Source organism: Lutra lutra, chromosome 17, assembly GCF_902655055.1.
Source record: "Lutra lutra chromosome 17, mLutLut1.2, whole genome shotgun sequence".
Taxonomy (NCBI): Eukaryota; Metazoa; Chordata; class Mammalia; order Carnivora; family Mustelidae; genus Lutra; species Lutra lutra.
Genome location: NC_062294.1, coordinates 35,536,442 through 35,563,595, shown reverse-complemented (window position 1 = coordinate 35,563,595; position 27,154 = coordinate 35,536,442). Strand labels below are relative to the sequence as shown.

General features: G+C 36.3%; 1 protein-coding gene across 1 annotated transcript in view; it reads right to left on the bottom strand.

Moving 5' to 3' along the window:
• Window positions 1-27,154, bottom strand: part of ITFG1 (integrin alpha FG-GAP repeat containing 1) — a 311,563-nt gene that overhangs the window by 238,117 nt on the left and 46,292 nt on the right. The window contains exon 6 of the mRNA XM_047712521.1: window positions 25,176-25,270. Within this exon, the coding sequence (XP_047568477.1) occupies window positions 25,176-25,270 (95 nt within the window). The remainder of the gene's footprint in view (window positions 1-25,175; window positions 25,271-27,154) is intronic.

Here is a 27,154-nt window from a genome sequence, read left to right as displayed (position 1 = left end):
CATAGCAATGAGGAAAACTAATGCATGCTTAGTTTTGTGCACCTGAAGTATAGGATAACAGCAGGGGAATTCCGGAATTAAAGCTGGGAAAGGAGGCTAGGGCCACACATACGCAGGCTAAGGAACCAGTGTCTAATTTAGAGGATAAAGAGGAGTTACTGTAAGTCTCTGAGAAAAAAAAATATGTATATACAACATCACTGATATGGGGTGGGGGTTACATATGACTGGAGCCTTAACAGTAATCTCTCTTTTCAGTTTACATGTACTTTTTTTTTTTCTTTTAAAGTAGGCCCCATGCCCAGCATAGAGCCCAATATGGGTCTTGAACTCAGGACCCTGAGATCAACACCTGAGCTGAGATCAAGAATCAGATGCTTAATCTGCTGAGCCACCCAGGGGCCCTAGTTTACAAGCCCTTTTAAGCATGCCTTTAATCACTCTTTAACACTTCACTGAAGTCTCTTCTTCACAGAAGAGTAGGCCTTGGAGGAGAGACACTGTGTCCCACAGTTGACCAGGCACACACAGTAGTTTAGCCTAAAGTTCAGACTTTAAACTAACTACACTACTTTTTTTTTTTTTCAGAGTCAGTTTTCTTTTCTTTTTTTTTTTTTTTTAAAGATCTTTATTTATTTGACAGAGAGAGAGACAGAGAGAGAGGGAACACAAGCAGAGGGAGAGGGAGAAGCAGGCTTCCTGCGGAGCAGGGAGCCGGACATGGGTGGAGCTCAATCCCCACACCCTGGGATCATGACCTGAGCCAAAGGCAGATCCTTAATGACCAAGCCACCCAGACATCCCTAAGCTACACTACTTTTAACAACACTGCTCCTTCTTCAATTACTAAAAATAGAGAAAACATGAAAAACCTTTATTTTCTCTTTCTTATTTTCAGTGTTTATTTAGAGGGACTGAGGAACAAAGAAATGGCAAGAAACATGATGCAGAAAAAGAAAAAAAAGGGTCTGAATTAGTATGTAAATACTTCTTGGGCTGTCTGGGTGGCTCAGTGGGTTGGGTGTTTGCCTTTGGCTCAGGTCATGATCCTAGGGTCTTGCGATCAAGTCCCACGCTGGGCTCTTCGCTCAGTGGGGAGCCTGCCTCTCCCTCTCCCTCTACCTGCTGCTCTATCTGCTTGTGCTTTTTCTCTCTCTCTGTCAAATAAATACGTAAAATCTTTAAAAAAAAAAAAGAAAGAAGTATGTAAATACTCTCTGCCTGCCTCTCTACTTGTGATCTCTCTCTCTGTCAAATAAATAAGTAAAATCTTTAAAAAAAAAAAAAGAAGTATTTTACTTTTTTTTTAAAGATTACATACTTTTTTTTTTTTTTTTTTTAAGATTTTACTTATTTATTTGACAGAGAGAGAGATCACAAGTAGTCAGAGAGGCAGGCAGAGAGAGAAAGGGAAGCATGCTCCCTGCTGAGCAGAGAGCCCGAAGCGGGGCTAGATCCCAAGACCCTAAGATCATGACCTGAGCCTAAGGCAGAGGCTTAACCCACTGAGCCACCCAGGCACCCAGTATGTAAATACTTCTTAAAAAAACCAACTGCAAAGTGTACTGCTTAATTCTGGAAATATTCATGAAAGCTAAAACATGGGTCACTAGACTTCTTCATTTTAACTCCTCTTCAAGAAAAAAATCTTTAACTCAAGCTTCCAAATTTGTACCATTTTTTATCTGTTCTGCAAATTTGTTTTGCTCACTTCAGTTAGTAGTTACGTTCTATAATGATGGTAATTTATAAAAGGCTGAATATAACCAAGGCAGTCTGTTTCCAAAAAGAAAATATTACCTTGATCCAGGTTGCCCTCTCTATTTCTTTCCCTGAAAATAAGCTAGATACCAAACAAGGTCACCAAGGCAGTAATGCCCCCAAATAAATCAGATCCTTCCTGACAGATAAAGAATTTAATCCACAGGCAGGCATTCTTTCTAGAATGATAACCATAATGCCAAAATGTCACTTATTCCTTCTCTAGGGTACCGAATGGAGCCTTAGTGACATTAAAGAGCTAATATGATTACAATTACAATATGCTCATTCCATACTTAGGGAAAGCTTGTTCACCAGACAAAAGAAGTGTAATTCTTCAAACCACATGTGTGGATCAGACTAGATAACATCCACAATGGAAAGAACTTTCCATATCAGGAAGAAGAGAGCTGCTTGCTCTCCCTGCACTTTTAATCAGTTCAGGTAAGTGTTTCCCTTTCTGTGCAGATCACATTTTGAAGGCTAGGACTATTCTGACAGATGGCAGAGAGTGTAAGATGTTGCCAAGGTGGAACTAAATTAATTTGTATCATCAAATAATAGATAATAAATTCAGTGAACATGAAATAAAAGGTAAATGGAATAATACTAGTTAAGTGGATTTTAGAGAGCTACAATGTACATTTCTTTTTTAAGCAAAAAACACTTTAAGAGATATACCATAGAAGGGACGCCTGGGTGGCTCAGTTGGTTGGTTAAGCGGCTGCCTTTGGCTCAGGTCATGATCCCAGCGTCCTGGGATCGAGTCCCACATCAGGCTCCTTGGTCGGCAGGGAGCCTGCTTCTCCCTCTGCCTCTGCCTACCTCTCTGTCTGCCTGTGCTCGCTCACTCTCTCTCCCTCTGTCTCTGACAAATAAATAAATAAAATCTTTAAAAAAAAAAAAAAGAGAGAGAGATACCATAGTAGAGAGTAGTAACCATCAAAAAATTCAGAAACCTCACATTCTTTCCATTTCTTATCAGATACAATAAAGTTTCCCTTCTTTTTCATGCAGTATACTGTTATAAAGGACATTTTTAATAAGCTGTTATTATACTCACATTTCCCTATAACAAAGATTTTGTTTTACCTCATAATTGTATTTTTATCTAACTGGAAAGTCAGTTACCTTTTTATAATATTTTCAGGACTTGAATACCACATATAACAGTATGTCTCATGTCTCTTGATATTAACCAAGCAATCTCTGTCAGTGGGGTCATGTTGTCCTCTAGGTATGTGTGCTTTTATTGATAAAAATATTACAGTGATAATCAGAGGGCTTTTTAGTTCAATCTGTTCATGTATTAGAATGTAATGAAAGAAAAGCTAACCTTATTGTATACTTGTTTGTATACTACAGGCACTGTGCTAGATACTCCACTTATATTCTCTAATTTTATCCCTTACTCTGCAATGTAGGAACTATTAACACCCTAATTTTTCAGATGGGGAGTATGAAGCGTAGGTGAAATAATTTGTTCAGCTGGTCAGTGGTAGAGGCAGGATTAAAACCCAGACCCACTGGACTTTCGAGCTTATGTTCTTAAGCACAATGGCACACTGTCCTCCTTTGCAACTGGCTTTTTCTTACTTTCATTCTTTCCTTCATCTTTCAAATAGGTATTGCTAGGCACCAGCACTGTGTCAGGAGCTGGGGCTAGAATGATGAACAGGGCGGGCAGACAGACAACTCTCTTTAAGAGCTGACAATCTCCTAGTGGAAAAAGACAAGTAAACGAGCAACTACAATAGTAGCTGTTACACTAGGTTCAGAGAAAGTTTCCAGAAAAAAAAGAGAATTCTCATTTGAGAGCTAAAGGATATGTAAAAGTCAGCCAGTTGAAAGGAGGTAGGAGAATTCTGAGTATCTTGGGCAGAAGAAATAGAAAGTAAGTTCCATGTGGAGGAGTACAAAGAGATGGGGTTTAGAGAAAGCTAACAAGGGGATTAGACAGGGCAGGGAATAGACTAGCAAGGGTCCTGGATGCTGTGATAAGGAGCATGAAATCCTTCCTGTTGGTTATGAGGTGCCATTAAGAGATTTTAATAAGGGTGTGATAAGATCAAATCTCTACTTTAGACTCTAGGATGTCGTCTGGATACTGGACTTGAAGAAAAGGACATTGGTGGCTAAGAGATCAGTCAGGAGACTGCTAAGGTACAGTAAGTAAGATACGATATGGTCTAAAGCTGGGTAGTTGAAGTAGTGGTTTCCAAAGATTGTTAGGAGGCAAAATCACGAAGATTTGGTAACTGATTAGATGTGAGGACTGAGGAAGAAAGGGAATAGGAATGACTCTTGTAAATGGCTTGGCAGCTGGTGAGGGGATGTTGCCACCAAGACAGAAAACAAAGCATGAGATGAGGTTTGGGGGGTAAGATAACGTTCTGTTTGGGGCATATGGAGTTTGAAATGCCTATGGTTTGCAGGAGTGGTAAAATCTGTAAGAGAGATCTAGATAGGAGACATAAATTTGGAAGTTGGTGGCACATGTAATGTAGCTGATTTGGGCCACAGAAAGGAACCACCAAATCAATACAGTGCCCAGGAAGAGTGTTTATTGTAAAAAAGGGGAGGGGATAGAGGACAAAATCCTGAGCTTTACTCATATCTATCAGTCAGAGAGATAAAGAGAGCCCATGGAGGGTTCGAAAAAGAAAGAAAAAGAAAGCAAGTGTTATGAGGACAGAAAAATTGTGTCAGATGCTGCCTGGAGGTTAAATCAGAGCCAAAAAGACAGGGAATTATGGTGGGAGTTCTGGGAGATAAGTACTAGGTATGTCAAAGGGACTGGTGCCTAAAATGAGGTGGGGTTGTTGGTACAGGGGATGATTATTAAAACAATTAAAGATTAAAATCATTTGGGAAAGTCTTTTGTGCAATGCATTATTTATGTGGTTAATTACAAAGGATCATTTATTAAAAAAATCAGTGACCTCAGGAGAAATTATTGAAAGCACAATTTTCAAACTTGTCTAGTCAAGACACGTTTCAAAAGCCCCACTGCAGCTTTCCCTCATCCTTGCTCCAGTTTCCTTTTTCCTTGCCTCCCAGTTTGAGCCATATGGTCACGCTGCAGCTTCCCACGCCCACTATAAAGCAGGTTCTTCTGATATTCTTTCACTTGCCCACGTATTTCTTTGTGGTTTAGTTGATAGTTCACAAAGACACATTTTCTTATGTATTTTCTCTCTTTCCCAAGGGGCTACAAAAAAACAGAAGACTAGGGACTGCCAGTTCTGTTCACATAGGTACATGATAACTGCTCAATAAACATTTGCTAATTGAATGACCAGAGTAGTAGAAGTAGTAGAATCATTTTAGTAGTAGAATCTGAAACTAACTGAATCTTTATATAGTGTTTTCAACCAAGGGCCATTACCTTTTATTGGGTCATGAAATCAATTTCATCAACATTTTAAAATAAGTGTACCATACACAATATGAGTAAGCCATTTATATAGAAATGTTTATACATGTATAGGTATAGACCTATAAACATACATGGTATAACTATGTATGTATAGGTTATGATGTAAAATATTTTCTTACTACTGCTCTCAGCCAGAAACACTCTAAAGACACTGTATCAAGCTATGTGATACCATCCCTATTTTTATAAATAAGGAGACAGTCTCAAAAAACCAAAAGACTTGATCAAACTCCAAACTGAGGGGGAAGAACCGAAAGACCAACCTTTTTGGGTGCCACAGCCATGGTTCTCTACAGAATCTTGACTCTGACCACCCAGAGCCAGTGTACACAGTGTTAAACAGTGTTCACTTAACCTTTTGATTATAAATCAAATTATAAATTTGATTTGATTATAATATATCTGGAGTATATTTCCATTTGGTACCAAATGGCCAACTGACTTCAACTATGTTGTCTAATCTTAACAGTTTTTATAGGCTAAATTTACTGGGTAGTGATTTAAATGACCAAATTGATCATGTATATAAGGAGATTATGTTTTCAATTTTAGAATCATGAAACATGAGTATCAAATGCCTTTACAAAGAATCAAAGAACAGAGGTACAACATATCTCACACACTGAAATATAGTTGTGTTTTTAATGTAGGTGGAAAAAGAATCATACTTCATGCAATAAATACCAAAAACCATTTGAATCAAAGGAAGAAATTCCATGTCACTATTTCTATACAATAAATAACATATTGCACTAATATAATAAAAAAAAGTAACTTAAAATACATATACATATATATTTTAAATCAGGAAGAGACTTTATAAATTGCTTATGGCCAACACACTGGTGTCTCTGTGGAAATGCAACTAATGTAATAAGCACTCATTATACTTGATCCTTTTTCTTCCTTTTTTAAAAAAGATCACATTTGTGCTATTTATGGCATTTGGTCCTTTCTCTGCTTCATAATGGAAGGCAGCTATGCTCACCACTATACCACCAACGCTCTCTGCTTCATAATGAAAAGAAAAAATAAAAGCTCATCTTTGTCAAAACACACTGAGTCAACAACAACACTGAGCTTACTGGAGTACCTTCCATTACTGCACTATAAGAACTTGGTGTCTGAAAGTTAAACTCCATATGGAAACAACCGAAACAACCAGATAAATACAGAATGTGGGACATTCTATAATACAAGTGGCTTGGACTCTTTAAAAAGTTAATATTATTAAAAAAAAAAGGCAAGGTGGCAGCTAGATTAGAAGAGATTAGAGAGAAATAGCTATAGGTGAGTTTTGACTGGGACCTAAATAGAAAAAAAAAGGTAGTTATGAAGTGGATTTTTGGAACAACTGTAAAATGTGAATACAAATGGATTATTAAATAATACTGTGGAACAACTACTAATTTTCTTAGATGTAATAATGGTATCATGGTTGTATAGGGGAAAATCAACTCACTTTCAAATAGTTCAGGAAAATTCTTCACATACATATGCATGTATACGTATATATATGAAAATAGAGCAAAATGTTAAAAATTGTTCAATGTAGGTTAAGTGTATTCTAATTCTAATAGTCTTTTAAATATGTGTGAATGCTTGAAAACTTTCAGATTAAAAAGCTGGGAAAAGAAAAACAAGAAGTCAGTGCTAAATGTACTAGTCTTAAGTAAGCCAAAAGCAGATTTAGTGCTACATAGCACAGTACACTGGCATTACAGCATGTGTTTACTTAAAGTTTAAATAAACTTTAAACCACAAAATTTAAGTTTTAGATCAACAAAGTAAAAACCTTAAATCCACTGATGGTAGTGGTATCTTACAGATAAGATGCAACATCCACTGAAAACAGAGAATCTCTTCACAAACCAGAATGTGGTAAGTGGCATTTATTACTGGGTTACTTCCCAATCTGTGTTTAGTGGCAAGACTTACTATGTTAAAAGAGATACATATGTAAAAATTATTACATACGTAATAATACATATGATATAAGATACATATGATATATACATATGCATATGATATAATACATATAAGATACGTAAGTAAAAATTATTCAGCTATGATGTAGATGAAGTAGATCTAAAATACTGAGATTGAAAGGTTTCTAAGAAATGAAGTGAAACAAGGAAATGTCAAAATGGTATATTGCCTCATTTTTGGCAATCATTTTTAAAATTGTGAAATAACTCATAAAATTTACCAAAGATATAAAGAGTGATAAACATTCAAGTATACTGTGCTCCCTTAACAAACAGATCCCTCTTGCCACTCAAATCCAGTGCATCTCTGCTGTATCTTTTCTTCTTCCTCCTCACCCACAAGGTTACTTTCTGATTACTTCCCCACTCTTCATTATAGTTTCATTATACACACCCATACATATGCCATGCGTTTATTATTCAGTTCTGCCTAGTTTTGAACTCTACCTAAAATCTCTTCTGAGACTTTTTTTTGGCTCAACATTGTTTCTAAGATTCTTTCACGTTAATGTGTATAATAATTTTTCACTGTGTAATCAGAGAGGTCTCAATAATTTTTGCAGAACAGATGAGTGTAAAATCTTATTTTCTGGTTTTCACTTAATTTCTCTGATTTCCCTAGATGCTGAACATGTATGTTAATTGGTCTTTTCTGTTTGATCTTTTGTGATATGCCTGTCCATATTTTTTCCCTATTTTTCTAGGAGGCTGCCCATTTCCTTGATTTATATGAGTTCTTTAGTTTGGAACTCAATTCATGCTTTGTTACATATGTTGCAAATATCTTCTCCCCATCTGTGGCTGGCTTGTCTTTCTATTTTATTTTAATGATATTTTCCGATGAACAGAGGTTTTATGTTTCAATGTAGTTCTTATCATCATTAAAAAAAACAAAACAAAACAAATCACATATGGTTTCTTTTGTGCATAGAATATGCTTAGAAAAACAATCTGGTCAACAGAGACTAAAGAAGTAACAATGTTAATATCTACAGTTTCAGGTAATGTGGGACTTTTATTTTTTTGCATCATATGTCTGTAATGTTTGAGGATTCAAAACGAGCTGTATTATTTCATTCTTAACCAGGAGACCTTCTAGGGAGTTTATAGATAGGTTTCAGGGTGTTTGTGAACAAAACATTTTATTTTTATGGGTATTTTTCTTCAGAGAGGTTCTGTAACTTTTCCTAGATTCTCAAAGGGATTTAGGACCACAATAATGTTAAGAATACAGCTCTACACAGTTATATAAATGTATATAATAAACTGAAAGTTTAGAGGCAGAGTCTCTTTCTCAGGTTCCATGGTGTGACTCCCAGGGAAGTTACCTCTCTGTGTTGGTTTCATAATATAGTGATGAATTTATTTATTTATTTTTAAAGATTTTATTTATTTATTTGACAGAGAGAGATCACAAGTAGGCAGAGAGGCAGGCAGAGAGAGAAGGGGAAGCAGGCTCCCCAATGAGCAAAGAGCCCAACGCGGGGCTCGATCCCAGGACCCTAAGATCATGACCTGAGCCTAAGGCAGAGGCTTAACCCACTGAGCCACCCAGGCCCCCCAAGTAATGAATTTAATAATAGAATTTGCTCCATCAGGTTGTTGTGAGGATCAAATATGTGACCACTTACTAAATAAATAGAGTACTTAAACTGCTTACAATATGGGCCAGGCTCACATAAGTGCTCAATAAATGGTAGTGATTCTTCTTCTTATTAATTCCTGACTCTATTTCAGATAAAAGCTAAAACACATTATGGTGGATTCAATACCTTAATGGACTTTTTTGGGGGGAAGGACTGAGGAAGGGATAGACATCCCTAGATTAAGCCCACCGACCAATAATAGGTACTAATATTATAAAATAAACAAGTGTAATAGTGCTACAACAGACTAATATCTCTGTAAAGTCTCTCTCAGAAGTGTTTAAGAATGAACTGTGTAAGTAACAGAGAAGTTACAGGATGCTAACAAAAAAAAATTTCCTATTACCTTGTCTCCCTGGTGCCCTATCCTTATCAGAGACCATAGTGATAACATCAGAAACAACTGCAGTTTTTAGTAAACAGGTCTCTTCATCTTTGCTGATAAAGATCAACTATTATTTAGAATCGAATTTGAATCCGTTCAAACTGAATGCATTTAGAAGGGACTTATAAGATAACCTTATGATATCTTAAGGGTTGAAATGGTTTAATTTGTATTTTTTAAAAAATGGACAGAATTCTTGAAAAATGTCTCCATTATTTTCTACATCTGCTTAGATAAAATTTTCATAGCCAAAACTCCTAAGCTTTGCATATAGTTCTGAGAAAACCCTTGTGGAGTTTTAAAAGAGAACCCATTTAATAATACATGTTTGAACTTCTGCAAACAAATACTATTTTCATCAAGAGCTTCCTCGGGTTAGCTGTTAAATCTTTAGCTGAAAGAGTCCTACCAATTAGGGACAGTTTGAGCACTTAAAAATACGCTAGCTGTCTTCAGATTCTGTTTTGCTGCCCAACTTGTGACTATTTATTCAACAGATGTCCATAAGTCCCTATTTGGTGCTAGGCACTGTTTTAGGTACCGGAGACATGAAAGTGAATAGAACAATAATAATAAACAATAGTCCCCACCCTCATGGAGTTTATGTTGTAGTATGAGAAGACATAATAAAAAATAAGTATATAATATTTTAGCAAGGGAAAAGGATTTAGAGGAAAACTAGAGAACAAAGGCAAAGGTGGGGGGTGCTTGTGAGTTGCAGTTCTGAATACAGGACTCTATGACAAATAAGATGACATCTGAATGAAGATGTGAAGGAAATGAAGTACATTAGAAGAAATAACCCAAAAGAGGTGATATAGATATCTGGGAGAATAATATTCCAGGCAGAGAAAATAGCCACTTAACCCAAGCTCTGCAATTGGACCTTGCTTTGTAGTGTTTAAGGAAATCACGGTAGTGTGTCTGGTGTAAGGCATCAAAGGGAAAAGAAAACGACCTTGGGTAAAATTATGTGGGCCCAGCTGGCCAATTTACAGACATTGGCTGGATCTCTAAATCTAATGAAGAAGCAACTGGGAGACTTTGAGAAGAATGATATGACCTGAGCTATATTTTTAAAGGATCACAACAACCCATGTGTTAAAAAGAGACTATAGGGGGACAAAGCCAGAAGCAGAAGCAGGGGAAGAGTAACTGGAGTAATTCAGATGAGAAATGATGTTGTCTTGAACCAGGATTGCTACAGTGAAGGTGATGAGAAGCGGTCAGGTTATGGATATATTCTGAAAGCAGAATGAACAGTATTTCCTAAGGATCTGTTGTGGGATGTGACAGAAAGAGGTGACGAGGATGACTCCTAACATTTTAACAGAATAACTGGAAAGAAGGGGTTACCGTTAAGTAAGATGGAAGATTTGGGGCTGAGGAGGGTTGAAGGGAAAGATCAGGGATACAGTTTGGGAAACACCGTCTGAAATGTGTTACCAGACAGATATATAGATGTGGAGATGGCTGGCAGGCAGCTGGATATGTGACTTATAAACTTGGGAGTCATTAGCATGTAGATGATGCTTAAAACCATGAGATCACCAAGGTTGTGCAAAGAAAGAAAGACACAAAGAATCCTGTGTAGTTCCACCAGATGCACAACAAACAAATGCTCTTCAGCAATGGCATGCACCTGGGTCTGAAATTCTGCTGCATTTTAAAACATTTAAGATGTAAATCAGTGTATTTAAAAATCAAATTTAAACTTCTGAATCCAACATGAATAAAGGGATATCTTGCTATAATAATATCCTTGAGGTTCATGCTATTATAGCATTTGAGTCTAGTGATCTTGTTTTTCATCTTTAAACCCTTGGTTTCTAGCATAATGCCTCACAGAGAAGAAAATCAGTGATTACTGAAACTGATGAATGAGGGAAAAAGTATTTGTGATAGCAAGAAATTTTCAGGTCATGTTGAAATGCAAATCAACACCATGGGTTATTACCTCATGCCTATTAGAATCCTTGTATATGGGGCGCATGGGTGGCTCAGTTGGTTAAAGCCTCTGCCTTCGGCTCAGGTCATCTCAGGGTCCTGGGATCGAGCCCCGCATCGGGTTCTCTGCTCAGCAGGGGGCCTGCTTCCATCTCACTCTCTGCCTGCCTCTCTGCCTACTTGTGATCTCTGTCTGTCAAATAAATAAATAAACTCTTAAAAAAAAAATCCTTGTATACTGTTGGTGGTACTGTAAATTGGTACAGCCACTATGGAAAATGGTATATGGAAAGTCTTCAAAAAATTAAAACTAGTGCTTCTATATGATCCACCCAGTCCACTTCTGGGAATACATCTGAAGGAAATGAAAACACTGTGCTGAAGAGATAGCTGTACCTCCATGCTCACTGCAGCATTATTTACAATAGCAATAAATGGAAAGCATCCATCATTGGATGAAAGTGTCCATTGATAGATGAAATGATAAAGAAGGTGGGGTGTATATACATACACAAACACACACACACGGAATATTATTTAGCCATAAAAAGATGAAGAAATCCTGCTATTTGCAACAATATGGATGGACCTTTAGGGGATAATGCCAAGTGAAACAGGTCAGAAAGAGTAAGATAAATCTCATTTATATGCAGGATTTAAAACAACAACAACAAGAAAGTAAACCAAACTCAGAGATCAGATTTGTGGTTATCAGAGAGGGCTGTTGGGGGGAGAGATTAGAGTAAGATTGTCAAAAGGTACAAACTTCCAGTTATAAATAAATACTAGGATGTATTGTACAACATGATGACTATAGCTAACACTGCTGAATAACACATAGGAAATCTATGAGAGCTAAGAGCTCAACACAAGGAAAAAGTATTTTGCATGTGTGCTTTTTTTTAATTTCCTTGTTTCTTATATCTATATTAGATGATAGCTATTAACTAAACTTATTGTGGTAATCATTACACAATAAATGTTAGTCAAATTATTATAGTCTACACCCTAAACTGATATGGTGCTATACATCAATATATCTCAATAAAATAGGGGGAAAAAAAAGAAATTTTCAGGTCATGTTTCCCTTGTCTTCCCAATGACACAACATTTGCCTCTTTAAATGCCTAGCAGGCCCCATCCACCTTGCTCAGGGAAATGACAAGGAAGGCATTCTAAGGGTGAACTTTCAAGTTCTAAAAGTAAATACATGGCTAATGCCCATGTAAAGGGATATCTTTCCAGTTTTATAATAAACAGACATAAAGAAAATGGTAGAGTCCCTGGGACCAAAGGTTATTTATTTTATATCAACTCACAGACCAGCCTCCTAGTCCTTTCATTTGGTTGCCTTTCAGGGCTAGATGCCAGAACCATGGCAATTCTTTGGCAGGAATGAAGTGGTGGTGGTGGGGGGGTTGCTTAGAGAGATGGTTATAATCTAATTTGACTTTACACAGCCAAGATCTTATCTTTGATTGAAAAATGTAAGTATGTATCAAGATTATTACATGACTCTTTTTCATTACTTTGTATAAGGACCCCAGTCAGTCAGAGACACCCATTTGCCTAGGACAGCAGTTTTTTTGGTCTCAGGATCTCTTTCTGCTCTTACTGAGTGAGCTTTTGTACATGAGTTGTGTCTATCATATAATAGATATAATATAGATATAATCTACCAAATTAAAAATTAAAGTAGACACTTTTTTAGAATAGGAATGTCTTAATTAAAATAATTAGCATTTAAAAATGATTACTAAAGTTACTAAAGTTATGTGAAGAGCATATTTTATATGGTCAAGAGTCCAGGGTAGACTCTGCCAAATTTACGTTGGAGATTTATTCAACAAGCATTTATTGAACTTGGGCATTTGGTCACACACCATTAAAGCAGACATTTTAAAAACATAAGAATACATAAGCACACACACACAAGATGTCAAAGTAATGAACACACTACATGTTTTAAAGTTTCTGGGAAACTCCACTGTGTCATGATGAGAGAATGAGAGCAAAGAGAACAACAGTGAAAAGAATGTAAGAGAATGAGGGTAAAAAGGCAAATAATGTCTTATGGTTTTTATAAAAATTACTTGGCCCTCCTGGGCAGCAAACCCCACCCCCTCAGAAAAAAGGGTCTTTGGCATCCTCAGGGATACCCAGACCACACTTTGAAAACTATTGGTCAGGGGTAGATTTGGGTTACCACAGCAGAACCATAAAAAAGAGTCAACTATTCAGCTTCTGACCTCCAGAATAGCAGTTTTTGAGTCTCCAGCCAGAAAAAAGTACTGAAAGTCAGGCTCTGTTGAGAAGGAAAAAGAGTACTAAATCCCCATAATTCTATTTACACATTAAAAGCCAAACCTAGGTAAATCATAGGTAGAAAGAACTCAAGCCTGAATGTGAGTTACTAGGGAGGTAATAAAAAGGCTGGGAGCAAAGAGGAGGAGTCAGAGATTGGAAAAAGAGATTCAAGGCCAGTTTCCTTGACCACCTTTCTTGGCCTCAGTCAAGGTTCAACCTGGAGAAGGAAAACACTAAGAACAGAGAAAGTGATGAAGCTGAAGGGAAAGATGAATACAGACCTGCACGCTACTTCCTACTAGAACTCAAGGAGGAGCCTGGCATGTGAAATGACAGCTATGTACAGGGGTTATTCTTAATGACATAAAAGGCAGTGTAGAAGCCTCACCTAGAATTCTCAACTCCCCCCCTTGACTTTCATTTGTAGAGAAGAGACTTAAGATCATAAAAGTTAGCCAAGTTGAGGGTCACTGGTCCTTGCTTGGGCTAGTATGGTATAAGTCAAGTAATTCCCAAGACACAGGGCACTTGAGGGACAATCCAAATCAGAGGGCTGAATGGAAGGGGTGGAGCTTCAGAGGAATCCATTCAAACAGTGAGATTCAAGGCAGAATTAAGTTAGGCGGGCAGACTATGAGGCTCTGACTGAGTCAGAAAAGATCAGGAAGGAGTTCGCCAGCTGCCTACTTCAGCAGCAAATGCCAGCAGGGTACCTAGTGTATAAGGGTCATCAGTGTGGTGGTATAAGGACTTCAGAGCACACAAAGATCTCTCCTTCCAATTCTTTGAGGACTTATGAACCTATCCTTAGGCTTACCCAGTTGCCATTCATGCTAGAAGGAAAAATAGGGTAAGACCTAGAAAAAATGAAAATTTAACTGAAAAATTAAAACACTAAAGAGCCCAAGATAATTTTAATTGTGAAGTTTAAATTTCCTTTCTCCCATATGTGTCCAAGGCAACAGATTTTAGAGCCTTGATTTTAGAAAATAGGCTGTTTCCCATGTATACCTATGTTGTAATCTGTTACAATTTCAATGGCACTATTTATGATACTCTTTTTAAAGTGAGTCATCTTTTATTCAAATATAAGAAATTCTCTGTTTAAATGACCAATGATTGGAACTGTTTCTTTATTTGCAAACCTATAGGAAGGAAATATGACCCACATGCTCTATAAGGGAGGACACAGATAAACAGTTAAGTACTGGAATTACTGGCAAGAAATTGAAGGAAGCCTGTGCTGCTGAAGAAGGAATCCTCAGAGGCCATTAATAAAGATATAACAAAACTATCAACTAAAACTAAAGACATAACAAAAATATCAACAAGAAAATGCAACTGAAAGATTAAAAAGCACCAAAAATATTTTAAAAACTTGTTTTAAAAAATCTTACACACAAATGGCATTTTCAAAGCATGACAGAAAACTTAAAAACCATGAAAGAAAAATGTGATTAGGAAACATTTAACAATTCTATACGTCTAAAAAATGCTAAATACAAAGTAAAAAGTTATACAAACACAAGCTAGAGATATGTATAGCATGTATCACAAAGTAAAAATAGTTTCCTTAAGGTAAAAGATCTTTTATGTGGATGAACTACAGGGTATTACGCTAAGCGAAATAAGTCAGTCAGAGAAACACAAATACCATATGATTTCATTCATATGTGGAACTTAAGAAATAAAACAGATGAATACAGGGAAAGGGAAGGAAAAATAAAACAAGATGAAAATAGAGAGGGAGGCAAACCATAAGAGATGCTGAACTCTGGAAAACTGAGGGTTGCTGGAGGGGATTGAGGTAACTGGGTGGTGGGCATTAAGGAGGGCATTTGATGAAATGAGCATTGGGTGTTATATGCAACTGATGAACCACTAAATTCTACCTCAGCAAAAAATAATACAGTATATATTAACTAAACTGAATTTAAATAATTAAAAAAGATACCAGAAAAAAGAACTTTTATAAATTTTAAAATAAAAAACTCCAACAAAAAAAGGGACGAAGTATATAAACAGACAATTCCAAGAGAAAGAATCACAAATGGCTAATAACTATATGAAAAGCTGTTTAACATTAATAACATTTCAAGAAATGCAAATCAAAACAAGGTATGATTTTATATCTGTTAGACTAGCAAAAAATGGGAACATTTAAAACAACAAATGTCATGTCCACTTTTTCTTGTATGCCTGAAATAATCCATAATTAATACATATACACTTCAGAAAATAAAAGATAGAAAATACCCAATGTTGGCTAGAATGAGCACTTTCATATACTTTTCATGGGATTGCAGTACAGCCTCTGAAGGGAAACTGCAATATTTATGAGAATAAATAATAAAAGTTTTCTATGTTCATTCTAGCTTATCCTTTATTCTCTTCCACATATTTAATATATTCTCTGATAAAAGACAGTTAAGGGAAAGAAAAGCACATGTACAACCTTAATTACAGTGCTGGGAATATGTGATATTCCCATGTTTGCATGCAAATACAAGATGTATGAACAAAAATGTTTAATGGAGTACTGTTGCAAAAAAAAAGGAGAAGCATACAAATGTCCATCAAGAGACAGATATTTAGTCAAATTATAGTATCTCTATATAATGGAAGACCCCATGTCATTTAAAAAAACCCAGGTAGATCTATATGTTGCTTATATCAGATATGTTAACATATCTGAATTAAGATAGATTCACAATTATACACAAAATGTACTTCCATTTGGGTAAAAAGGGAAAGTGTGTACCTATGCAGAACATTTCAGGCAGGGCAGAGGAAACTGAAAATAGTGGTTGCTTTTCTTTGAACTGTTTGAGTTTCTTACCATAATCACGTTACTTTTAAATAATTTTAAAAATATATAAATACACACATAAATAACTGATCAAATAAAAAGAATACAGGATTCATAGCCCTCTGTTCTTACCAATCAAAGCTCACTTTTTTAGAGCTCAGCCATTTCCATAGTCTCAACAATGCAGAAGATCCAAATTAAGGTTCTGAACTTGAACTGTATTCTCAAGTTCTAGGGTAAAATTGACAATGATTGCTTGCACGTATGTCCCGCCACCCACCACAGTCTCAAAGACCTTTTGTCTAAACTCAAATTCTCTCATACCAAATCTTCCTAAATTCTCTACTTTGCCTTAAAACTGTGTTATTCTATCAATCAAAGGACTTCTACAATCAGTGGAAACTGACTCATGTAGCTACCATTTTCTAATAGTCTTCAAGATTTTCAGTTCTTTACTACCCCCAAATATTCTGTATTTCTTAATACATTATTCTGATCATCTCATTTTCTTCAATAATCCACCTGAAGAAAATAATCTTAGAATCTTAGTCCATCCCCCATATATAGCAGAAATGACTACACATCACTTGGAGTAGACTCTATTACATTCTTTTATTCCTACAGAAGAAAACCCATCTTGTCCCCATTTAGGTGACTGAGGAAAAGATACCTGCCTTCAAAAATGAAAAGAAATACCAAAATCTAGGTTCTTGCTATAAAATAGAACCTGTATCAAAAGTCAGTTGAGAAAGAAGATATTTACAGGTGAATGACTTGGGACATGTGGACCATTTCACCTCTCTTAACATTCCAAGGACCTTTCCTTGCTCTGGGCCAGATTGTGGGTTCTACTGACGTGCTCTCCTACAGAACTGCTTTCACTAAATTAGGTTTTAATGTTATGTTTTTAGTTTTCATGTTTAGTTTTTTTTTTTTTCTTTTAGAGAGAGAGAGTATGAGTGGGGGTGGGGGAAAGGGAGAGAGACAGTCTTAAGTAGGATCCATGGCAAGTGTAGAGCCTGATGTGGGGTTTGATCTCATGACCCTGAGATCATGACCTGAGCTGGAATCAAAAGTCAGATGCTTAACTGACTGGGCCACCCAGATGCCTCAAGATTTCATGTTTAATTTCAGTTTTTTGTGTTTTTTTTTTTTAAGATTTTATTTATTTATTTGAGAGAGATACAGAGAGAGCATGAGCAGGGAAAGGGCCAGAGGCAGAGGGAGACGCCGACTCTCCCTTAAGCAGGGAGGGAGCCTGATGCGGGGCTCTTTTTCAGGGCTCCAAGATCATGACCTGAGCCGATGGCAGACACCTAACTGATTGAGCCACCCAGTTGCCCCTTCATGTTTAGTTTTAATTTTCATTTAGTTTCATGTCATTTTTAGTTTTCATTTTTCAAGACAGCCTTAAATAACAGGCAACTGTCAGCAATACATAAGACAATACACCTATGAAACTCACATACGAAAAAAATTCGATTTCATACTAATTTGAGAAATGGATGTTAAAGGTATAATGAAATTTTTTTCACTTATCAAAATAGTAATAAACTTAAAAAGTAATATGCAAGTTTTGGGAAAGGTGGGAGAAAGAAGCACTCTCTTAAGTTTCTGAAGGGCAATGTGGCTATGTTTTACCTTAAAAATCTTCACACTTGTTTAACCAGGTTATTTTACTTTCAGGACCTCTCCTTAAGGAACTTTTTTTTTTTTAAGATTTTATTTATTTATTTGACAGAGAGAGATCACAAGTAGACGGAGAGGCAGGCAGAGAGAGAGAGAGAGGGAAGCAGGCTCCCTGTTGAGCAGAGAGCCCGATGTGGGACTCGATCCCAGGACCCTGAGATCATGACCCGAGCCGAAGGCAGCGGCTTAACCCACTGAGCCACCCAGGCGCCCCTCCTTAAGGAACTTTTTAGAGATGTACACAAAATAAGTCACCAGAGCTCTATTTAGAATAAAAAATGAGGGGCGCCTGGGTGGCTCAGTGGGTTAAGCCACTGCCTTCGGCTCAGGTCATGATCTCAGGGTCCTGGGATCGAGTCCCACATCGGGCTCTCTGCTCAACAGGGAGCCTGCTTCCCTCTCTCTCTCTCTCTCTCTCTCTCTGCCTGCCTCTCTGTCTACTTGTGATCTCTCTCTGTCAAATAAATAATAAATAAAATCTTAAAAAAAAAAGAATAAAAAATGAAAAAAAAAAAAAAAACTACTGTCCAAAAAAAGGATTAAATAAGCTATGCTAGGGGCGCCTGGGTGGCTCAGTGGGTTAAGCCGCTGCCTTCGGCTCGGGTCATGATCTCGGAGTCCTGGGATCGAGCCCCGCATCGGGTTCTCTGCTCTCTCAGGGAGCCTGCTTCCTCCTCTCTCTCTGCCTGCCTCTCTGCCTGCTTGTGATCTCTCTGTCAAATTAAAAAAAAAAAAAATTAAAAAAAAAATAAGCTATGCTACAACCATACAATGGATAAAAGTCATTAAAAGTCACAGTTTAGGTAATTATAAAAAAGTCTAATAAAAACGTTTAAAAAATATTTGTCATGGGTAACTCAATTACTACATTATATCTTGTCTCCCATAGGAAGTCCCACTTATAACAAGAATTTCTTCTAGAACTAATTTTTTAGAAAAGCTTTATATTTTCTTTTTTTTTTAATTTTTTTATTTTTTCAGCATAACAGTATTCATTATTTTTGCACCACACCCAGTGCTCCATGCAATCTGTGCCCTCTACAATACCCACCACCTGGTGCCCCCAACCTCCCACCCCCCACCCCTTCAAAATTCTCAGATCGTTTTTCAGAGTCCATAGTCTCTCATGGTTCACCTCCCCTTCCAATTTCCCTCAACTCCCTTCTCCTCTCCATCTCCCCTTGTCCTCCATGCTATTTGTTATGCTCCACAAATAAGTGAAACCATATGATAATTGACTCTCTCTGAAAAGCTTTATATTTTCTAACGAATGAATATACAGCATATGATGGATAATGAGAAGCATATAACGCATTTTTTCGGTGGCCAAATTCTTAGCTCAACTGTGTAGGATTCTAGTCCAAGAACAGTGGGGCTGTCTGTCTCTTCCTACTGTCTCTCTTGTTATTATACAGCAGTTTATAATTAATATATAATTACTTTATATATATTTATATACTTACACATTTATATATATAAAGTAATATGTAATTATTTATTCTGCCACATAACATGGCTAGACTGGTAGACTCTCCCAGAAAACTAAATGTTCTTTGAGGACTGCAAGCATTTCTTCTCATCCTTGTATTTCACATAACAAAGAGCAAGGGCTTTGCATGGAGAAGGTATTCAATAACTTTGCTGAAATGATTTTAGCAGCAGAAATAATGTTTTGAAAAACACAATATTAATAATGACAATTTTTAATATTTCCCTGTGTATTTTAAGTTAACTTTAGAAAGAGTACTCAAAGAGATTTTCTTTACTGGTAAAAATGGGATGAAGAACAGAAAGAAATATAAGGTAAACAATTAGAAAGGAGGAAGCAAAATGATCTCTGCATACAGACAATATGAGTTTATTTGTAGAAAACCCTAAAAATTCCACAAAAAGCTGTCAGAATAAATGAATTTAGCAAAATAGCAGGACGCAAAATTAACACACAGAAATTGATTGCATTTCTACACATTGACAATGAAAAATCTAAAAAGGAAATTAAGAAACAACTTCATTAACAATAGAATGGAATTAACCAAGGAGGTGAAAGACGTATAAAGTGAAAAGTAAAAAACATTGCCAAAAGAAATCATTAAAAGACATAAGCAATGGAAACATATTCTATGTTTATTGACTGGAAGACAATATTATTAAGATGTCAATATTACCCAAAGTGATCCACAGATTCAGAACAATCCTTAACAAAATCCTAAGGGCATTTTTTGCAGGAACGGAAAAATCCATCCTGAAATTCATAAGGAATCTCAAAGGACCTCAAATAGCCAAAACAATTTTGAAAAAGAACGAAGCTGAAAAATTCAGTTTGATTTCAAAATTTACTGAACAGTTATGATAATCAAAATGGTGTGGTATTGGCTTAAAGACAAATGTATAGGATACAGAGCCCAGAAATAAATCCTCCTATATATTGTCAAATGACTTTTGACAAGGGTGCCAAGATCATTTCATGGGGAAATGACAAGTTTTTTCATGAATGGTGCTGGAAAAAACCAGGTATCCATGCAAAAGAATGAGGCTAGACTCTTATCTAACACAGTATACAAAAGTTAACACAAAACAGATCAAAGCCCTAAAGGGACAAAAGTATGTAAGTATAAAACTCTTCTGAGAAAATATAGGGCAAAAGCTTCATGACTCTGGACTTGGCAATAATTTCTTGGGTAGACACCAAAGGCACAGGCAACAAAGAAACAAGAGAAAAAAATGGGCTTAAAAATCTTTAAAAACTGGAGTGCCTGGGTGGCTTAGTTGGTTAAGCAACTGCCTCCAGCTCAGGTCATGATCCCAGGGTCCTGGGATCGAGCCCCACATTGGGCTCTCTGCTTGGTGGGGAGCCTGCTTCTCCCTCTCCCTCTACTGCTCTGCCTGCTTGTGCTCTCTTGCTCTGTCAAATAAATAAAAAAAAATCTTTAAAAAAAATTTTTAAAAAACTGCTGCATCCAGAAACACTATCAACAGAGTAAAAAAGCATCCTCAAAATGAGAGAGAATATTTGCAAATCTTATCACTGATGAAGAATATTCTGAATAGAGAATAACGCAAACTCACCACCACCAAAAAAAAAAAAAAAAAAATCCAATTAAAAAATGGGCAAAAGGGGTGCCTGGGTGGCTCAGTGGGTTAAGCCGCTGCCTTCGGCTCAGGTCATGATCTCGGAGTCCTGGGATCCAGCCCCGCATTGGGCTCTCTGCTCGGCAGGGAGCCTGCTTCCTCCTCTCTCTCTGCCTGCCTCTCTGCCTACTTGTGATCTCTCTGTCAAATAAATAAATAAAAAAATCTATAAAAAAAAATGGGCAAAGGACTTGAATGAACGAACATTCTTACCAAGGAGATATGCACATAGCCAATAAACACACAAAAAGATGTTCAACCTTTTTTTTTTTTTAAAGATTTATTTGAGAGAAAGGGTAAGGGAAATAAGGGAAAGAGAAAGAGAATCCTTGAGCAGATTCCCCACAGAGTGTGAAGCCCAACACAGGGTTCAATCCCCAGACCCTAAGACCATAACCTGAAGCAAAACCAAGAGTCAGACCCTTAACTGCCTAAGCCATCCAGGTGTTCCAAGATGTTCAACATTATTTATCATTAGGGAAATGCAAATCAAAACTATAAGAGATACCACCTTATACCCATTAGGAGGGTTACCATAAAAAAAACCCCAAACAAACAGAATATAACAAATGGCAAGTACGTGGAGAACACTTATGCACTGCTGGTGGGAATGCAAAATGGTGTAGCTGCTATAATGGCAGTTCCTCAACATATATAAAAAAAAAAAAGAATTACCATATTGGCTTGAAATTCCATTTCCAAAAAAACCGAAAGCAGGATTTTTAAGAGACGTTTGTGCATCCATGTCCACAGCAGTATTACTCACAAGAGCTAAAACGTGGAAGTAACCTAAGTGTCCTTGAATAGATGAATGGATAAACAAAATGTGGGATACATGGGGCGCCTGGGTGGCTCAGTGGGTTAAGCGGCTGCCTTCGGCTCAGGTCATGATCCCAGGTCCTGGGTTCGAGCCCCACATCGGGCTTTCTGCTCGGCGGGGAGCCTGCTTCCTCCTCTCTCTCTGCCTGCCTCTCTGCCTACTTGTGATTTCTGTCAAATAAATAAATAAAATCTTTAAAAAAAAAATGTGGGATACAGAAGAAGGAAACTATGACATATGTTATAACATGGATAAACCCTGAGGATATTGTGCTAAGTGAATAAGTCAGTCACAAAGTAACAAATACTGTCATGATTTCACTTATTTGAGGTACTCAGAGTAGTCAAAATCAGAGCCAGAACATAGAAGAGGGGTTGCTAGAGGGTGGGGAAAGGGGATGAGGAGTTAGTAATTGGTGTACAGTGTTAGTTTTATAAAATGAAATGAGTCACATGGTAGGTCAACATTATGAGTGTATTTAAAACTACCAAATTATACACTTAAAAATGGTTAAGATGGCAAGTTTTTTTTTTTTCATTTACTATGGCTTTCTTCATTTGAAAATAAAAATATACTATTTTATAGTTAATGAGTCTAAGTTCAAAGTCTGAATATAATAACTTGGTAACTTATTTGATATACATATATACTTGTATTTTATATTTATTCTTCACTTCTTTTTTTATTAACATATAATGTATTATTTGTTTCAGGGGTACAGGTCTGTGACTCATCAGTCTTACATAATTCACAGTACTCATCATAGCACATATTCTCCCCAATGTCCACAACCCAGTCACCCCATCCCTCCCACCCCACACCTCTCCAGCAACCCTCAGTTTTTTCCTGAGATTAAGAGTCTTTTATGGTTTGTCTCCCTCTCTGTTTTCCTCTTATTTCATTTTTCCCTACCTTCCCCTATGTTCCTCTGTCTTGTTTCTCAAATTCCTCATATCAGTGAGATCATATGATATTTGTCTTTCCCTGATTGACTTATTTCGCTTAGCATAATACCCCCTGTTCCATCCACGTTGTCGCAAATGGCAAGATTTAAGATGGCAAATTTTAGAAGTATTTGACCACATTAAAAATAATTGGAAAAAAATTAGGGAGGAGGAACCAAAATCCAGCACTTAACCTGACTGTCTGAGCTGTACTTCAGGTAACTAAAGAGATAATGATGGAATTTGTCTTTTTTATTAGATAGAAAATTCCAGATAATAATACATACAGATGAATGACAGATTTAAGGTGCCACAATTTTGGAACTCCTATTGAAATACTGGACATGCTCTCAAATATCAATAGCACCTAAAACCATTAGGACAACATTACAATGAATGGTCCATGCTGAGGAAATCTGAAACTACTGATCAATCTTAACAACACAAAAGAGACAGAATTTAAATCACATGTCTCCTAATGAGCTGAAACAAATAGCAATATCTAGGAAGTATTCTTGACCAAAAAAAGAGAAGTCTCATTCTGATCAAGGTTTCAAATTTAACTACTGGTTTAAAAGAAATACAGGGGACAGAGTCACATGCTAACACCATGAGGACAGAAATGGCAAAATCCAGAGTTTGAGACATTCTGTAACACAAAAATGTTTTTTGATTTTCATTTTTTTCAAAGATTTTTACTTATTTGAGATACAGAGTGAGCAAGCATGTGCATGAGAGCAGGGTGAGGGGTGGAGAAGAGGTGGGGAAAGGGCAGAGGGAGAGGGAGAAGCAGGCTCTCTGCTGAGCAGGGAGCCAGATGCGAGAATTGGGTTTAATGCTGGGACCCCGAGATCATGACCTGAGGAGAAGGTGAAAGCTTAACTGACTAAGCCACCCAGGTGCTGCCAGATAATGTTTTTTTTTTTTTAATATACCTACATACCTTGTTTAGCTTTTGATTTGATAAAAACATTTAGGAGATAACTGGGACATTTTCAATAGTGAATAAATATTTGATGATATTAAGAAACTATTGTTAAATTTTTTTTAGATATGAAAATGATCTTTTGGATGTTAAAAATAAAAAAGTCCTTATCATTTAGAGATACAGATTAAAATATTCATAAATGAAATGATACTATGTTTGGGATTTCAAATTATCTGGAGCAGGAGGGACTTGATGGTTGTACCAATGAAATAAGATGGGCCGTATGTTGATAATTGTTGAAGCTAAGTGATAATTAAAAGTAGAATAGTGTATCATATTATTCTACTTTTCTATGTTTAGAATTGTTCATAGTAAAAAGTTGTAAAAAGCCTCTGAAAAATTTAAATTATAAGCTAAATATTTTTCTTACAGTTAAATTTATAGCATTTATTAGTAAATTAATTTTTAAATGGAAAGGGAAAGAAACATCAGGCAACAGGTATCTAAATTATCATGAATTTGTAAGTGGAGAATCCAAATTTTGATGTGGTTAACAAACAACAAAAGCAACTAAAGGTTTATTTATTATAACCAATACTTTTTTTTTTTTTTAAAGATTTTATTTATTTGAGAGAGAGAGAACAGGGGGAAGGGCAGGGGGAGAAGCAGGCTTCCCACTGAGCAGGGAGCCCAATGTGGGCTCGATCCTAGGACCCTGGGATCATGATCTGAGTCTAAGGCAGACCCTTAACCAACTAGGCCACCCAGACACCTCTATGTCCAGTACTTTTTTTTTTTTTAATTAATTTTATTTTTTATAAACATATATTTTTATCCCCAGGGGTACAGGTCTATGAATCGCCAGGTTTACACACTTCACAGCACTCACCATAGCACATACCCTCCCCAGTGTCCATAATCCCACCCCCCTCCCAACCCCCCTCCCCCCATCAACCCTCAGTTTGTTTTGTGAGATTAAGAGTCACTTATGGTTTGTCTCCCTCCCAATTCCATCTTGTTTCATTTACTCTTCTCCTACCCCCTTAACCCCCCATGTTGCATCTCCTCTCCCTCATATCAGGGAGATCATATGATAGTTGTCTTTCTCCGATTGACTTATTTCACTAAGCATGATACCCTCTAGTTCCATCCACGTCGTCGCAAATGGCAAGATTTCATTTCTTTTGATGGCTGCATAGTATTCCATTGTGTATGTCCAGTACTTTTAAAGTGTATCTAATATCACTGACTTCCTTACAACCTTTTAACATTTTGGTTTTACCATTCTATTTGGTAGGATATGATTACTAAGAAAAGAATAAATAAAATCTTGTAATTCTTTGGGAGTTCAAAAGAAATATTTTACATTTATGTGTAACTTACCTGCTGTAAAATCTGCAGTCAGATCAATAAATGCATGAGAATGTGGAATTCGCATTTTACTTTTAGTGGTCAATGCAGGATGCCATGATAAATTCCTAAAAAAAATAGAATTTTCTTAAGGCAAATATCAAATAAGCATTGTTTTAAAACAGAAAAACCTCTGCTTGCAAGGTATTTTTAAAATGTATTGATTTTTGTTGAGATATTTCTCATACCATAAAATTCATTCCCTTTGAGTATAAAGTTTCATGCTTTTTAGTACAGTCACAGTTTGCAAACTTCACCACTATCAACAGAAAAATTTCTTTATCTCAAAAACAAACCCTGTATCCATTATTTACTTCCCATTCTCTCCTCCCTCTTGCCCTTGGCAAGTACTAATTTGCTTTGTATCACTATGATTTCCCTACTCTGGAAATTAGATATAAATGGAATCATCTATGAACTTTTATGTCAGGTTTTTTTCACTTAGAATATAATTTCAGGTTCATGCATGTTGTAGCATGTGTCAGTACTTCAATCCTTTTAATGGCTGAATAATATTTCACTATATGGTTATGCTTTTTGTTGATTCATTTGTCTTTTTAAAAAAGATTTTATTTATTTATTTATTTGACAGACGGAGATCACAGTAGGTAGACAGAGAGAGGCAGAGGCGGGGGGGGAAGCAGGCTCCTTGTTGAGCAGAGAGCCCAACATGGGGCTTGATCCCAGGACACTGAGATCACGACCTGAGCCGAAGGCAGAGGCTTAACCCACTGAGCCACCCAGGTGCCCCTATTCATTTATCTTTTGATGGACATTTGGCTTGTTTCCACTCTTGGCTATTATAAATAATGGTGCTATGAATATTTATGTACAAGTTTTTATGCGGACATATGTTTTCAATAATTCTTTTGGGTATATAAGCATTGCTGGGTCACATGGTAACTATATATTTAGCTTTCTGAGGAACTGTCAAACTATATTCTAAAGTGGCTTCACCTTATTATGTTCTTAACTAGCAATGCCGGAGGGTTCCAACATCTCTTTCTTTGTCAACACTTTTTATTTATTGTCCCTTTGTTTTATTATAGTTATCCTAGATGGTGTGTATCTCATGGTTTTGACTTGTATTTTCCTGATGGCTAATGATGTTAAATGTTTTAAGTGTATATTGGCCACTTGTACATCTTTGGAGAAATGTCCACTCAAATCCTTGGCTTATTTTTAAGTTAGATTTTTATATATAATGTTTTATTTTTAGTTGTAAAAGTTCTCACAGTCTGCACATTGGCTTTTCACTTTCTTGAGAGCATCCTATGATGTACAGAAGTTTTTTTCATGAATCCTGTTCATTTATTTTTTTTTTTGCTGATTGTTCTTATCTTATCTGTTCTTATCTGTCATATCTAAGAATCCATTTTAAAATCCAAGTTCATACAGATTTACCCATATGCTTTCTCCTGAGAACTTTATAGTTTTAGCTCTTATATTCTTTGATTCTTTTTTAAGTATAAGAAAAAATGATCTAATATTATCATAGATGTTTTTTCTAAGACAATGAAGAATGATGATTATCTCTTATGAATATTAATTCCAACATTTTGAGCCAAAGAATAAATTTAGAATCTTAAACCATATATCAAAAATTAACTCAAAATGGATCAAGGGGCTAAAACTATAAAACTCTTGTATGAAAACCTATGGGAAAATCTTCATGACCTTGGATTTGGAAATGGAATTTTAGATATAATACCAAAAGAATTCAACAAGAGAAAAAATAGATGAATTAGATTCATCAAAACTAAGAACTTTTGTACATCACAAGATACTATCAAGGAAGTGAAATGAGAATTTCATAGAATGGGAAAAAGTACTTGTAAATATCTTATGTCTGACAAAGGTCTAGTATCTATACATAAAGCCTTTACAATTCAACAATTAAAAAAACCTAACTAAAAAGTGGGCAAAGGACTACATCTAAGAACATACACAAA